This window comes from Apus apus, chromosome 2, assembly GCF_020740795.1.
Source record: "Apus apus isolate bApuApu2 chromosome 2, bApuApu2.pri.cur, whole genome shotgun sequence".
Lineage (NCBI taxonomy): Eukaryota > Metazoa > Chordata > Aves > Apodiformes > Apodidae > Apus > Apus apus.
Genome location: NC_067283.1, coordinates 94,795,861 through 94,809,947, shown reverse-complemented (window position 1 = coordinate 94,809,947; position 14,087 = coordinate 94,795,861). Strand labels below are relative to the sequence as shown.

General features: G+C 39.4%; 1 protein-coding gene across 6 annotated transcripts in view; it reads left to right on the top strand.

Annotated features, from left to right (window-relative positions):
• CARMIL1 (capping protein regulator and myosin 1 linker 1) overlaps window positions 1-14,087 on the top strand; it is a 193,922-nt gene that overhangs the window by 72,711 nt on the left and 107,124 nt on the right. For all 6 annotated transcript variants that reach the window (XM_051609134.1, XM_051609132.1, XM_051609133.1 and 3 more), the window contains exons 3-5: window positions 7,256-7,306; window positions 11,942-12,001; window positions 13,776-13,897. In XM_051609134.1, coding sequence (XP_051465094.1) covers window positions 7,256-7,306; window positions 11,942-12,001; window positions 13,776-13,897 — 233 coding nt within the window. The remainder of the gene's footprint in view (window positions 1-7,255; window positions 7,307-11,941; window positions 12,002-13,775; window positions 13,898-14,087) is intronic.

The following is a 14,087-nucleotide window of genomic DNA, read 5'->3' as shown; positions in this document are numbered from 1 at the left end:
ATGTGGTTGAGCCTGTGCCCCTCCTGCTCGCCTCCTCTACCCCAGCTGGGATTAACCCAGGCTGGGCTCAGTGCCATGGAGGGGATTTTGTATTGGTGAAATGCTGCTGCTCTGTTTCCTATTTTTATGTCCCAGAGCAGGCTTTAGTAACATGGTAGTTAAGTCTTCTGGTATTTAGTGCTTTACAGCACTAGGTTTTTTTTTTTTGCTGTTGGAAATTGTGTGGTGGTGAGAAGCACAGCGAGAAAGTTTTGCAGTCTGCAGGGGGTTGCCTTGGCTTATGCACTTGGTGTTGGACATCTCTCAGAATGCCATGAAAATCAATTTAATGACTGACTGTCTAGAAGAATAAGGTGTGCATACTCAATAGATGGCTGCCCCTCTGCAAGCAGCTCCATGGTTAATGACAGTGATAGGTTACAAGACAAAATTGTTTCGTGTGAGTATGGTCTCTGGATCAGGGGAGTTCCTGTCTGCATCACTGGTGACCACATCACAAGCTACCTCAAGTGACAAGGGGTGGCAGTTGGGTTCCCATGACTCCTCTTACTGCCACCCATGGTGTCTGGCCAAAGGTGAATCCCTGTCTCAACATCTTCTGAAAGCTCACCCTTACTGGAATAGCTGGGTTTGCACAGGGCAGACAGGGTTATAGCAAGTGTATATATTGATTTGTAGTCAAGGTGTTAAAGAAACACAAAGTTTGCAGGGCTAGAACATTGCTTGAAGGTGATAGTAGTGTTGTTACAGCTGTTTCAGGAACTAACAAATACATTTGCTTCGAGAAGATTTTGTTTTAATTTGCTTATAAACCTCCAAGCTACATTGTTACTTCTCATACTCCATAATTAGGACCCATTTATTCCAAGCTTCTCTTCCAAGATTGAAGCTTTCAAGCTTCATTTTGCCCTTCTGATTTAGGCAAATCTCTTTGTGCCTTGATTTTATGTCAGTTTTAAAATGAGGATACTTCTTCAATGACTGTCTTCCAGGGAGGACTTGTTCATTGTTCATTCCTGAAGTAGGAAACTGCTCTGCATGTTGGAACAGCTCTCTAATGACTAAATACACCTTTCTAGTTCAAGGGTCCTCTTTAACTTAGGCTGAAAGGGAACTTTGCACGGAGCACTCCATTGTGCCATCTTGTGGTGTTCCCCGTCACGTTAGGTAAATTAATTTAAAAGGTGCTTCTCTTCTCTTGAAACACAGCAGACTTACTGCCAGCAGTTCTGTTATCTGACCCCACTTTTTTGTAAAAACCCGTTGCAACTAAAAACTGTTTTCCGTAGCATCCTTTGCTGTCCAGAGAAGATGGAATGTGGTGGGCCATACAGATCAGGCTTGAGTTTTTAACGCAGTATGATGGCAGTAAGGACCAGTGAAAACCTGTGCTTTGTAAAGCTGTGCTGGTAGCAGGGCAGGCAACGAGACCTTGTTGAGGAAGCTGTGGTTGACTTCAGGAATGGTCATTGAGAAACATGCAGCAGAGCAGTCCTTCATTGAGGATAGCTGAGGCTGTTACTTGCGTTGCAGAGCTTCCCCCTGTCTTGGGTAGGAGAGAATTGTACTGATGCAAGTAATGACTCCCTTGACTGCTGAGAGTCTGCTCTGGGGTGTGTTTTGCGTAGGTCTTTGGCTGCACAGTGACTGACAACTAAGGCAAGCCTGGGGATGTGTTCAACTTGGCTAAGGTCAGCTGAGGGAGGGAGAAATTCCGGTTTTTGTGTGAGAATGCCAAGAACTGAATTGTACTAACTGTTTTCCAAGCAATCTTCCCCAGCTATGAAAGACTGCCTTAGTGCAGTGGATAAATAAGTAGGCATTTGGAACAGGAGTGAATAAGGTTTGTCAATGGTTTTATCATAGGGAACATTTTTCAAGTAGCTGAGACCAAATGATCACAGTCAAATTCAACCTTGGATAACTGAGAGGGCTGTGGATGAAGGTGGTAGTACTGCAAGCCCTTAGATTTGGGCTGAATTGAGCCACTTTGCTGGTGTCAGCGCTCTGCAGAGAAGCCCAGTGTATGCCAAGTGATACCAGCCTTTCAGAGGCAACATACATGTTCATGTTGTGCCTGAATGAAATAGCCTCCAGGATGTCAGCTAACCTCTTTGTGTAGGGAGGCTCTGTGCTTTTAACAAAGACCACCTCGCTCAAAACCAGCTCTGATATCTCTAGCATGGTGCTGAAAGGTGCCTTTTATCTAATCGAACTCCAGTTGCTCTAGGATGGAGCAATTACAGCATCAGGCATGCAACCCAGGAAATGGATGGTCAATCCTATAGGGATTGAGAGAGACTGGATGCTCTGACATATATTGATTCATTTGTATTCTAGCTAAACAAAAACTGTATTAGTGCTGCTGTTTAACCCCATGTTATTATGTGTACATTAGACATTGAGTCAGTAGTAGTAATGGAAAGATGATAGAAATCATAAAGCAACCCAATAAGAGTGGAAACTTAAAAAATACTGGTTATATTTGGGATAATTATGATAATGAATAATTATAAAAATAGGGATGCTATGTTAAAAAGGTGGTATAGAAAAGTGACTGTCTTCTGTTCTTCAAGGAATTCTCAAAACAATGGATATCTAAATGACAAACCTGTCACAAATGCTTCGTTCCTCAAGTAAATTGTAATTCAAGAGATTGAAGGAATTTTGATGCTGACAAAATGGCAAATGCTGGGGGGGAATAAACTAAAGTAGAAGAAAAAGATCTGAGTGCATTTTAAGAAGTAAAAACTGCATCACTTGATAAAAAAATACAAAGCTCTTTTTTAATATGTCTCTTTCAGTCAGTTTCCAACAAAAGAAAAACATTTGGCTAATCCATCTTTTTTGTTTGTTTGTTGTGGTTTTTTTTTCCTTTTGTTTTGTTTAATTTCAGCAAATGCAAGTTTCAAAACATGAGTGGTAGTGAGTGGAGTGAACATCATGTGACTTTCTGGGGCCCATGGGTGGGGTGGTTTCATTTTGTATTATGTTTAATCACAAAGCCATGCATGCTGCCTGTGTTTCCCAGAACTCTTTATTCCTGGGCATTGAAAAAAGGGTAGTAGTGATTTATAAAAATATTTTGTTCATTTGCTTTAAATATAGATAAGGTGACTTGAGTTGCTGTGCTCTGTCTGGCAAAATAGATGCAATTGGCACAGAGCTGTATTGCTCTAACTGATCTTTTCAAGACTGACTGCCAGGTAGGGTGGCTGAGTTAACCCAGTGCAGCCCTGTTAATTTAACTTACAATACTACAATGGTTCATAAGGCTAGGATTTGACAATCAATCACACAATGCTCTGTAGGTTTATGTGGTTTTGATTTATTCACTGAGGATCTGTGTTCAAAGTAATGTTATTTATTTACTGAAACAAATTATTCTGGTAAATAGAAGAGTCTCTGGAGAAACAATCTGCAGAGTATGTTTTTGGGGAATATTTCCAAGTTAATGGCCAAATTTTAACATGTTTCATGTACATTGTGAGCAGTGTAGAGTGTGTTACAGAATTTGGAATTATAAAAACTTTAAGAAATCATCAACTCTGGTATCTGTGTGAATAGCAGCTACTTAACATTCAAAAACGAATCCTATTTTGTACTTGAAAACAGGTAGAGGAGGAAGACAGACTGAAGCTACAGTAAACTAATTATAATTCTTTTTTATTGTGCCTTCCATGGAGCAGCAGCCTGGTTATGTAGCCTGTATAAAATATGCCTGGATGTGCTTGCTGCCTTCATATCAGGCACTTGCAAACCTTTTCGTTACACGTACAGCTTGAATTCGCTCCCCAGTCCCTTTCATTACCTTGCATGTGTTTATGTTTTGATGACATCTTTTAACTTTGGTAATGATTGAATGCCACTTGTGACTAAATAAAATGGTTATGGAGGAATGGGGCTACTACTTATTGAGCTGAACATGTGATCATTTTCTTAACAGAAGATAAGGGAGGTTCTGCACATGCCCAGCTGACATTCCTGGTAGGTTGCGAGCAAGGAAGTGCTTTGTTGTCCCTGGATAGGGATCTGCTTCTCTGAGCCTCTGATTTTCCAAGTGATTTTGACCACAACATTCCTCCTGTACTCAAGGTTCCCTGGGTGAAAAATAAGTAATATGGTGGCAGAATCTTCTCCATAAGATGCTTGAGAACTGCTTTGGAGTATCTAGTGGCTATTTTAGCTTTTTATTTTTATTTATTTTTTTTGTATGAAGAAATTAAATACTTCAGGAAATCTAGAATCTGCCTTTCATGAAAGTCAACACTCCTGGGTACTTCTGAAAGATCTAGACAATTGTGCAACTAAATACATACTCATTATTCATGTCAGAAGAATGCAACGGAGAACTGGGACTTCCTTAGCAGAAATAGCTCAGTGTTCAAAAGGACACTTGGACCATCAGTGTGAAAACACCTCTAGTGCCTCTCTCTTTGGCTCCAGCATTGTATTCTGCAAAGGAAGGAATAGTGTGATAACATTTCTTTAAGTAGCCCATAATATACCTTCTGTTGCCTTTGCAAGTACTAGCCACTGTGCAGAATTCTATTGACAGAGATATGGGTGACCCAGTATCTGAACAGCCCTTATTTGTATATGCACTGCAGCCTTGTGGAGGAGGAAGAGGTCATTGAAGACTGTTAATGTTTTGCAGCTTATCCAACGAGTCTCAAATTAATTTGGGGTAGAGGGTACTGTGTTGCAAAATGTGAACAAAAACGGTGATGTTAAAATGCAGATGTCGCATACAATTTTGAAAATATAAAAAAATAATGATCAGAAGGCAGTAGACAAATCTGATCCTGTCAAAGGCATGACGCATACTCATGGATTTTAGCAGCTAAAATTGTGATAAACACCAAGCCTCCTCTTGGTCAATTCTGCCATTGTCAAAAATATATCTAGTCCTGCTGTTGTCAGGATGGGACATTAATTTTGCATTAATAGTTGACCTTGTTTTCAATTGACTTTATGTAAAAATCCAAGTGTTATTTGTTTGTGACAGTTTCAACTGTGAAACAGTGTTACTGGGTTAGAGGGCTCAGGCACAAAAAAGCATCTTTTTACTCAAGAGCTGTTTCTTTACCTGCTGAGTGGGGAGTATCATTTTACAGCAATCCTCTCCTTTGTATGTAAATGCATCTTCTTAAGGTAAGTTGAGACTTCAGCTTTGTTGGTTTTAGCAAGTTCACTCTTGGAGCCTTGGTACATCCACCACACAGTGATACACTGATATATGCTCTTTTGGAACATACTTTTTCCAACATAATTGGAAAGTTACAGCCTTCTAGTTACCTGGTTTGGATTTACCTTTGTTACTTGGACTGTTCATATATATTGTAATCATGTTAAAGGCACCTTATCAATCCTCATAAAGTAGCTTTAACCCATATATGCAGGCAGATGTTTTGTAACAGGACTGTGGCTTGATTTTTCTGTAATCGGCCAACCTGCTTTGGTGGCAAATACACGAACACTAATCTCTCTAATGTTGTAGGCCAATACCTAGAAGGTAAATGTGGAAAGCAGCTCTTCAAAAACTGTACTTTCCCCTGAGTGTCTTACATCTGCACCTGAGATGTGGTGACCTGAAAGAGATCAGGAGAAGCTGCTGCAGCTGCTCTGCTTGCTGCTCTGGAGTCATTTTGCTGGTGGTTCTGAGAGCTGGGTAGCTTGTTTGTGGAGATGATGATGGGCAAGTGGGGCCCTGTTACTGATAGCAAAGCTTTTCTTCTGAGCACACAGGGCTGTGACTGAGGGTGTCTTCCTCCTCAGAGGCTCCCAGGGGAGTGAAGTGCACACTCTGCGGGCAGCTGCCCTGAGGAGCTGGGTGAGGGAGGGTCACTGTTACTGTGAAAGAAATATGCTGTCATGTTAGGGGAACTCTGTCCAGTGGTAAAAACCCCTCAGGTTGACCCTTCGCCTTACTCTGCCGAGTTGCGGAAGACATACTTGTGATAGGCACAGCTGGGAGGAAAGCAGCAGAGACTATTTCTCCCCCATCCCTGAGTGCAAGAGGACAAGGTGGGCCTGCCTGACAGGGCCTGGACCTGCCAGCTGAGTGGCAGCGGCTGAGTGTCAACGGGTGTAATGGGCTTTTGGAGAAGGGGGAGTCTTACAGGAGGATGTGGTTACTATTCCACAATGGTTTGGCTCTCCACCAGTGGTGACCAAAGCGCTAGATCTCATGACATCAACCTTGAAACAGTCTGTGTACTGATCCGGTATCAGTACAAAGCAGCATTCGCGCTCTAGGGTTTTAGCAAGATGTGGTTCACCTGAGATATGAAGCTGAAATCCAATCTCCAAACCATTTGAATGGCATTCAGAGCTGGGTGCTGGGTTACCTTCTTGGGCAGGTTCTCCATTTGTGAGTGAGGAACATGTTTTGTGTCAACCTGCTCACCTGGAGATGGATACTTACAGAGCAGAACTGGGTTCAGGAGGTCCCTGCTGTAAGACTAGCTCTGCACATGCTATGGGGTTTTGATCCAGGTGTTTGAATTAAATTCAGGTTTTTGTCTGGAAAAAGATGGATCAAACAGTAACTAATTCTGTAGGCAGGTAAATTAAAAAGCAATGCTTTAGTTTTGCAAAATGGGTAATCCCTTTTGGAAAGTCTAAAATCTGTGAGTGGAATGTGCTACTGGATGTTGGAACGGTACCTTTATATATCATTATAGTTTGATGGACGATAACTTCTGAAATACTGTGTTTTCTCCCCACAGTCACTGGTCTACCTAATCTAGTAATGTTTTTCCATTGTTCTTGCTGGAAAAGAAATGCAGGTTGTACTGATAAGAAATCTTTGTATTGTTGCTCCAGAAATACACTAAATATGTCTAAAATACAATGTTTGTTTATGGTCTCTTATATTATTAATAATATGTTTATCTTGTGTATTTTTGTTGTATTTAAGTACATCATATGTCCTGGTAGGACTTCTTGTCCTTGTTTCTTTTTAAAATGTCACTAAAATTGCTATTAGATGTTATTGGGAAGCTGATTAAATAAATCTCTTCAGTTTGATGCTACAGCTAGCTTATAGCTTATCAGATTGCAGCAGTCTCTTTACTGTGCTCTATTGGATCTGAGCCCATTTTTGGTTCCTTGAGAGTATGACAGCAAAGGGAATCGATGCTCACTCTAGTAGAGTTCCCTTTTGTTTCAGAATTTTTCTAGAAGGGAATCTGTAGTGATACTCCTGATAAATTAAATATTTCTCACAAAATCTGTTCTTCTTTTTCAATAGGTGTTGGCATCATGTCGGGCATTTCTTTTAACATCTCGGATTCCCACTAAGGTAAAGCTACTGTTTCTGTAAATATTCCAGTTTTTTAGATACAAATTTAAGTTGCATAAACTAAGTTGTATAAACTTGGCATATTTTAGTTATACTCATGTGTCTGTTTAAAAATAAATAAATAAATGAAGGAATGGTATGTTGCATGGCACTGAGGTTGTTAGAATGGTGCTTCTGCTACTAGTGTCTGTCTTAAATGGACTTGTCTATTTATATATACTATTTTAGAAGTATTTTCTAGAAATACATTTGGGTGAAGAATTTTGTTGGAAACACCACACCAACTTGAAGAACCATGAGAGGACCCTGATGACATTAGTAGTGGGACAGTTTATGTCCAGATAAGCTGATGGTTTTATTCCCTTTTGGAGAAATTATGTTGAGTTGTATTAAATTCTGCTGTTTTCTGGTGATTTCTGTGGTTCATTTTGAAAAGCGTCTCACCAACCTACCTTGCCAGTGTTGGTGAATTATTTTTTTGTATTCCTTGGACAATTTGTAATTATTGCTGTAATAGAGAAAGATATTTTCCATATGAATGAAATGAATGACTGATGAGGAAGATTATCTGTTGTCCAACCTGGAATCAGTGAATGGGACTTTGGCACATGTTCTATTTTGTTGTGTTTTACACATACATATGTGTGCGTGTGTGGGTGTGTATGTATGTGTATATATATACACACATATACACATATGCTTCATGATAAAACAGGATCAGTAAATTGAATGATACCAGCTTTTCAGCTATGGTCACTGGTAAATGTTACCATCCTTAACTATAATTTGAAGATGCTGACTGACAGGCAGGATGACACTAACTTGAATATCTGCCGAAACTTATTTCCTTCAGTTGATCACCCTATCCCTGCAGCACAGATGTCTTCAGTTGGTTTTCTCTTGGCTTTTGGATCATGACAGTTTGCAGCCTGTTTCTGAGACAGGGTTTGGTGACTGATTGCAGGGAAATACAGAACCAGTGGATGAACAGCTCAGACATCAGTGCAATGTCAGTATGATGGACAGGTGGTGATGGTGATCTTGTTAAATAACAGCAAAACCATTGTCATTCATCAAAAAGCTCTTGAAGGCTGGTGCTTATAGTGCTAAGGAGTAGCTGTACTCTAGTGTTAAAGACACCTCTCAAAACTTTTTATTAAATGGATTTACATGGTTGAAAAACAACTTCTGTTTTCATGGAGATCTAGAACATATATGTTTGTACTAATAAAAGTGTGACTTTAGTGATAACAAATGAAAGAAAGGTGATAAGACAAAACTGTGTCTGCTAATGATTTGTGTAAAAATTAAACTTTGTTAGGACTAGTGAAACTTCCTGAATTTTATCATCTGTAGTATTCTGAAAAGCTGTTTACAAGCTTTCTGAGCCCGACATAGATATAACTGCCATACAGTAACTCCTAGCAAGACAGCTGAGAACATGGAGCAAAGACACTTAATTTCTCTGGGAAACTCTCACAGAATTGATTAGGCTGAGAGATGTCCATTTTTGAGTGATTATTATTACTACATGTCATTCCAGGCTTCACTTTTGCTTAAACATTGCTGTTGAGATGTATCTACTAAACATGGATCAAAGTTAAAAAGAACAAAGGTTAATTAACTAGAATACCAACTCCTTAGAACAAGGATATTACAGTAGCCACTTCATAACTTTACGCTCAAGTCCAATCAGATCATTTCCACTAATCTAGATGGGTAGATAAGAAAGAAAGTACTCAAAGCCTACTAATTCTTGCTGTAGTCTGTGTAAAGCATAGTTGCAACATTGGTAAATGTTGGATGTGTCATCAAGCCCACAGATAAGTGTACGAAATATTTGTGGGAGTGTAATTCAGGTTTATGAACATATTTCTAGTGACAGCTTTCAGGAAGTTTTGATTGAAAAGAATTGAAAGCTGTGAAATTAGCTGGTTTGGTTAAGTGGAGGGTCACTGAATGAGTGGTACTTTTAGGAAGATTTTTCAAAAATACAGTTGTAGGTAATAAATATGATGATGCTTTTTTAAGCTTTGCAAAAATTATTTCATTGTTTCAGGTAGATCATGTTTAGAATGTGCTATGTGTTTTTACTGCAACCTAATGGCTGTAAATCCATGGTTTTAGGTGGAAAAATTAAGTAAAGATGAATTATAGAGGTGTTGCCACATGTCCTGGTATTTGTTAATTCTAGCTAAAAGTATTTTTGCAGAATGAATCCTTGAGTCTGGATCTGTGTAAACTTTTCTCAGGAATAGAAAAGGATTTTTGTTCATGTATGTTTGCACATAGAAAGTACGTTAGCAAAAGCAAAACCTTCAATCTGTGGTAGGTAAATAATTTGCAAAATAGGAAGGATTTCAGTCATAGAAACCTTTCCCTAACATTTTGTTGTGATTTTGGTAAATAATTATTAGATATTCTCATATATTAAGTTGTTTATTTTGACTAGCACTGGAGAAAAAGAACCTTTCACTTCTGTACCAGTGGTCTGGCTTACTCTGGTAGTGAGCAAGAGCTGCTATGAGGTCCTATTATTATTTTATTTTTTCTTGTCCTTTCTGGCCTGAATGAACTGCACAGAACCATATCCTGCAATCACAAAAGTTGGCTAGTCTTAGCTTAAAAATCAGACACCTGAAGTGGCCTTATCCTTGGAAAAATGCAAAGTGCTGGTGCGGGCACTGGAAGGAAGCTTGCGCTGGTTCTGCCTCTCCTGCTTCAGTTCCCTGTGTAGACTCGCTTCCTTAGCAGCTGCAGTGGCACCTCTGTGGTCTGGAACTGCCTGTTTGCTGTGGGATGCTGTCCACACAGAGTAAGTGAAGTAAAACAGGTGAAGACTCCTCAAAAGCTTCAGCATAAAGTTTTATTACTAGGTGTTTGGTGGAAGGTGGATGTTGCACAGAAATGGCTGAGGGCTGCTTATGTCTTCTGATACTGTCAAATAATAAGGCAATTGATGGGAATAGGATTCAGTAAATGGGCAACAAAGAACAAATAGTAATAAATTCTTCAGTCTCTGCAGCTGTGAGTGGATAATGTAGCTAAATGCTTAAAAAGGTTTTTCTATTTCATTAAAAACTCCTAAGTTTTAAAGCATTCTAAATCATTGTTATTTTAATGGCATGTCTTGGCACAGCTTCATCCTGTGGTAGCACTGTATGTGAATACTTATAGATTTGGCAGTGAGACCTTGGAGTTTTGGAGCTCTCCCTACTGCCTTGCTGGTTTCTGAAGAAACTTTTAGCTGGTTCTTATGGTTAGAAACTGGTACCTCCATTCCTGACTTCACAATGAGCTGTTGCAGCCTTAGTGGAGAGTCTTAAGAGCTGCATCTGGGTTCTGAACACCCCAGGAGTCATTCAGGTTAATCTTTTAAAAAGTTTGCCACATATACAGAAATAGAGTAGTATAGGGTTTGCTAGTTAGCCTGTGAGCACACTGACTGTGAACCTAGGATAAGATAAAGTACAGGAAACTTTGTACAATTGCTCAGTTAAAATGGTCTTAATGATAAACAAAAGGAAATGACCATGCAAATGTCTTGCCCCGCAGTTACGATTCAATCTAAGAGTTTTGGGTTCTTTTCTGCATATCTCAACTGTTAGGGCATTTCTTGATGTAATTCTGAATTCAGATCTCAGCATGTTCTGTAGCCCTAGATTTGACCTTGGAGAAGAGGACTTCCCTGCTGCTTTCTAAGCTTCTATTTGGATTCAGTGTGTTCACTGTTCCACCCTGCCTATCCTGACTGTCATCCAGATAACCCACTCAGGCAAAGCTAATGTATTATTTCCTCTCAGGCTTTTAGGAATGCTAAAGGAGTCTTGAGCATTTATATGTCTATATTTGTAGCTAGCTATGGTACTTTTATTTATATATGTCTACATACAAAATTGTTTAAGCATGTCCCTTCAGTTTCTGTGCTATAAAATTTTTCACATCTGTGATCAGTGTAACCAATTATGCTGTCAATATTGTAATTAATGATTATTCAGTCACAAGAGTACACATTAGTAGGGTGTTGTATAAATGATGCTTTTTATAGTAAAATTTTGTCATTATTTTTATAAGCTTATGTGAAAGGCCCAATGTGGTATTCCTGTAAGCTCTAATAATAATTCAAACCAGTAACAAGCAAATGTAACTGTTTCCTTAAGTGTAAAACATAGTCTAATAAGATATTAGCAAATTCTTGGTGTCAATTGTCTACAGAAAAGCTGGGGATGGGCTTTTCACCAGAGAGGGCAGTGATAGAACAAGAGGTGATGGGTTTAAACTGAGGGAGGGGAGATTTAAGTTAGACACATGGCAGAAATTCTTCACCATGAGGGTAGTAAGGCACTGGAATAGGTTGCTTAGGGAGGTTGTTGATGCCCCCTCTCTGGAGGTGTTTAAGGCCAGGTTTGTGCAGCCTGGCATGAGGTGTCCCTGCTCATGGCACAGAGGTTGGAACCTGATGATCTTTAAGGTCCCTTAAATCTTAACCATTCTGTGATTCTATTATATTGTTACAGAAATAAACGTAAAATAACAGCCTTGCAAAAAGTTTTCGTAACCTCATTGAAAAGCTTAAATGCTCTTTAAAATAAGATAAAGTTTGCACTAATTTGGCATTTTCTTTTTTAACTACAGTTAGAAATGACTTTCAGCTACTTGGAAATCCAAGGAGTAACTTCCAGTAAACCGGGTCAGGTGAGTGTATTCTAGATATAAGATATGCCCAAATAAGTTAGTATCGAAGAGAAGGTGCTGAAAAGATGAATGCCTTTAATACATTTTTTATTCATAAGTTGAATATGTTGACAATATTTGACAGACCAGTTGTGTTAAAGTTTTAATGTGTTTCATGTCTGTTTGGCTTTTAAAAATAGGAGCATCTAAAACTTTTTTGAACCCTGACAAGCTCTTGTTTAACATGTCATTTTTTTAACCTAGCTTTTGAAGCTTTCCTAAAAGAGGAGGGGGGAAAAAAAAAAGTCCAGATGTTTGTTGTTTTAATGGGGAGACAGTCAATTCTTTGTATGTTTTCGTGGCTTCATTTATTTAAGGCACTAAAATGCCATGGTAGCTAATGCTAATTATTCCTGAAAGCACAGACAATCACTACTGTAGCAGAGTCTACAAGTGTTCTTCAGCAGCCTGACTTAGCATATTGTTTTCCTGAAGTATTTTTTAAGGTTTTGTGTGTTTGTATTCATTTGTGTTTTAAATGTGTAAGGCTACAGGCAGGCAGGCTCCTAGATTACTGCTTGTGGGGCAAATAGTATTGTTGCAATTTCCCTGCATACAGCACGTTACATCCATGATGCCTGAAGGATGTATTCTTGTGCTGAGCATCTCACAGAAAGGTTCCCACTGTAAGATAAGTGAACAAATGGACAGAGTAATATAGGGAAATGTTGAGTTAATGTTGGTGACAATGAAAAACAGTAGTAACTTTCACACTCATTCATCTTCCGGGAGTGACAGTTCAGAAAGGAGTTGAATTGGTGGACAAATGTGTGAAAATTCTTGGTGTGCTTTTGGGATAGTACAGCCTCTTTGAGAGGTATCCTGCTGATGACCCTAAACAGGAACTGAGAACCAAAAGAGCCCTGGGAACCAGTTTCAGTAAAAAAAAATCTTCTACAGCATTCTACTCAGTGTCCTCCCTGTATACTGTCTATCTACACTTCTTGTTTATTCTTAATGTTAGCTTTTTATTGTTTATGCACAGCTCCTCATTTAAAAAGAGTTTCTGACTTGGTCTGTGCTAAATATTTATGTTGGAGAAGAGAGAAACTTTATATTGCTTCCTGTGATGCAGCTGACAGCAGCAGCAGACCTGGTGTGTCAGTAATACTGTAATCTGATTTGATTCTGACCACTCAATATAGGAGAGAGTGGCTGCAAAATGCTTTATTTTTCCCCTAGCTGAAGCATGTATCCCCCAGAGAGCAGGACAGTTATGTTAGCTGAGTTACTGCTTCATCTGAACTGAGACAATGTATTACCATAACATTTTCTTAAACAGCATAGATGAAAGCATCAGAGCTTTTCCAGAGGATCACGGCCATTAAAGACTTTTACTTTTTGCTGGAGGAAGCAGGCCCTGCTCATTCAATAGTTTCCTGTCAGACTCCATTCACTTCTCCTGGTGTTCTGGGATGTGTTTCAAAAGATGACAGTGCTGTGAAAAGTTCTTAGTTTTTGAAGTGTCAGCTGAGGTCAAAATCCTTTGAAAATTTTATTCCTATGGGAAGCAGGACACTGTTAGGAAAAGCAAAGTCTGAGTATGACCGTTTTGTACATTCAAGAACAACTTTCAGAAACTTTACCTGGAACATTGCCATGTCATGTCTTGAAGAATAACAGATTCCTACCAGCACACAAAGCATTCCTCTGGCATTCAAAAATGCTCTCCTTTTTTAAGTGGACATGAATTATATGATATCCAGTTCTTGCTCTCATGCTCTCTTATTTATAGTTGATTATGGAAACTGAAAAATGCAGCATCTCCATGAAGATGGCATCCTCGGACGATGTGAGTGAGGTGCTGGCACACATTGGGACCTGCCTCAGGAAGATATTCCCTGGACTCTCACCAGTGTAAGTGTCTTTTAGGGCACCTCAAGTGGGAACAGATAGTGCAGAAAGGGTGAAAAGACAGCACGTCTTGTCCACTGGTCTCTCCACCCCGTCTTCAGAAATGCACAGAGGATATGGAAACACCCTGAGGCAAGGGCTAAGCTTTTGTCCAGTTATATGGTAGAACCAGGAAGCAGTGCAGAGCAGAGGT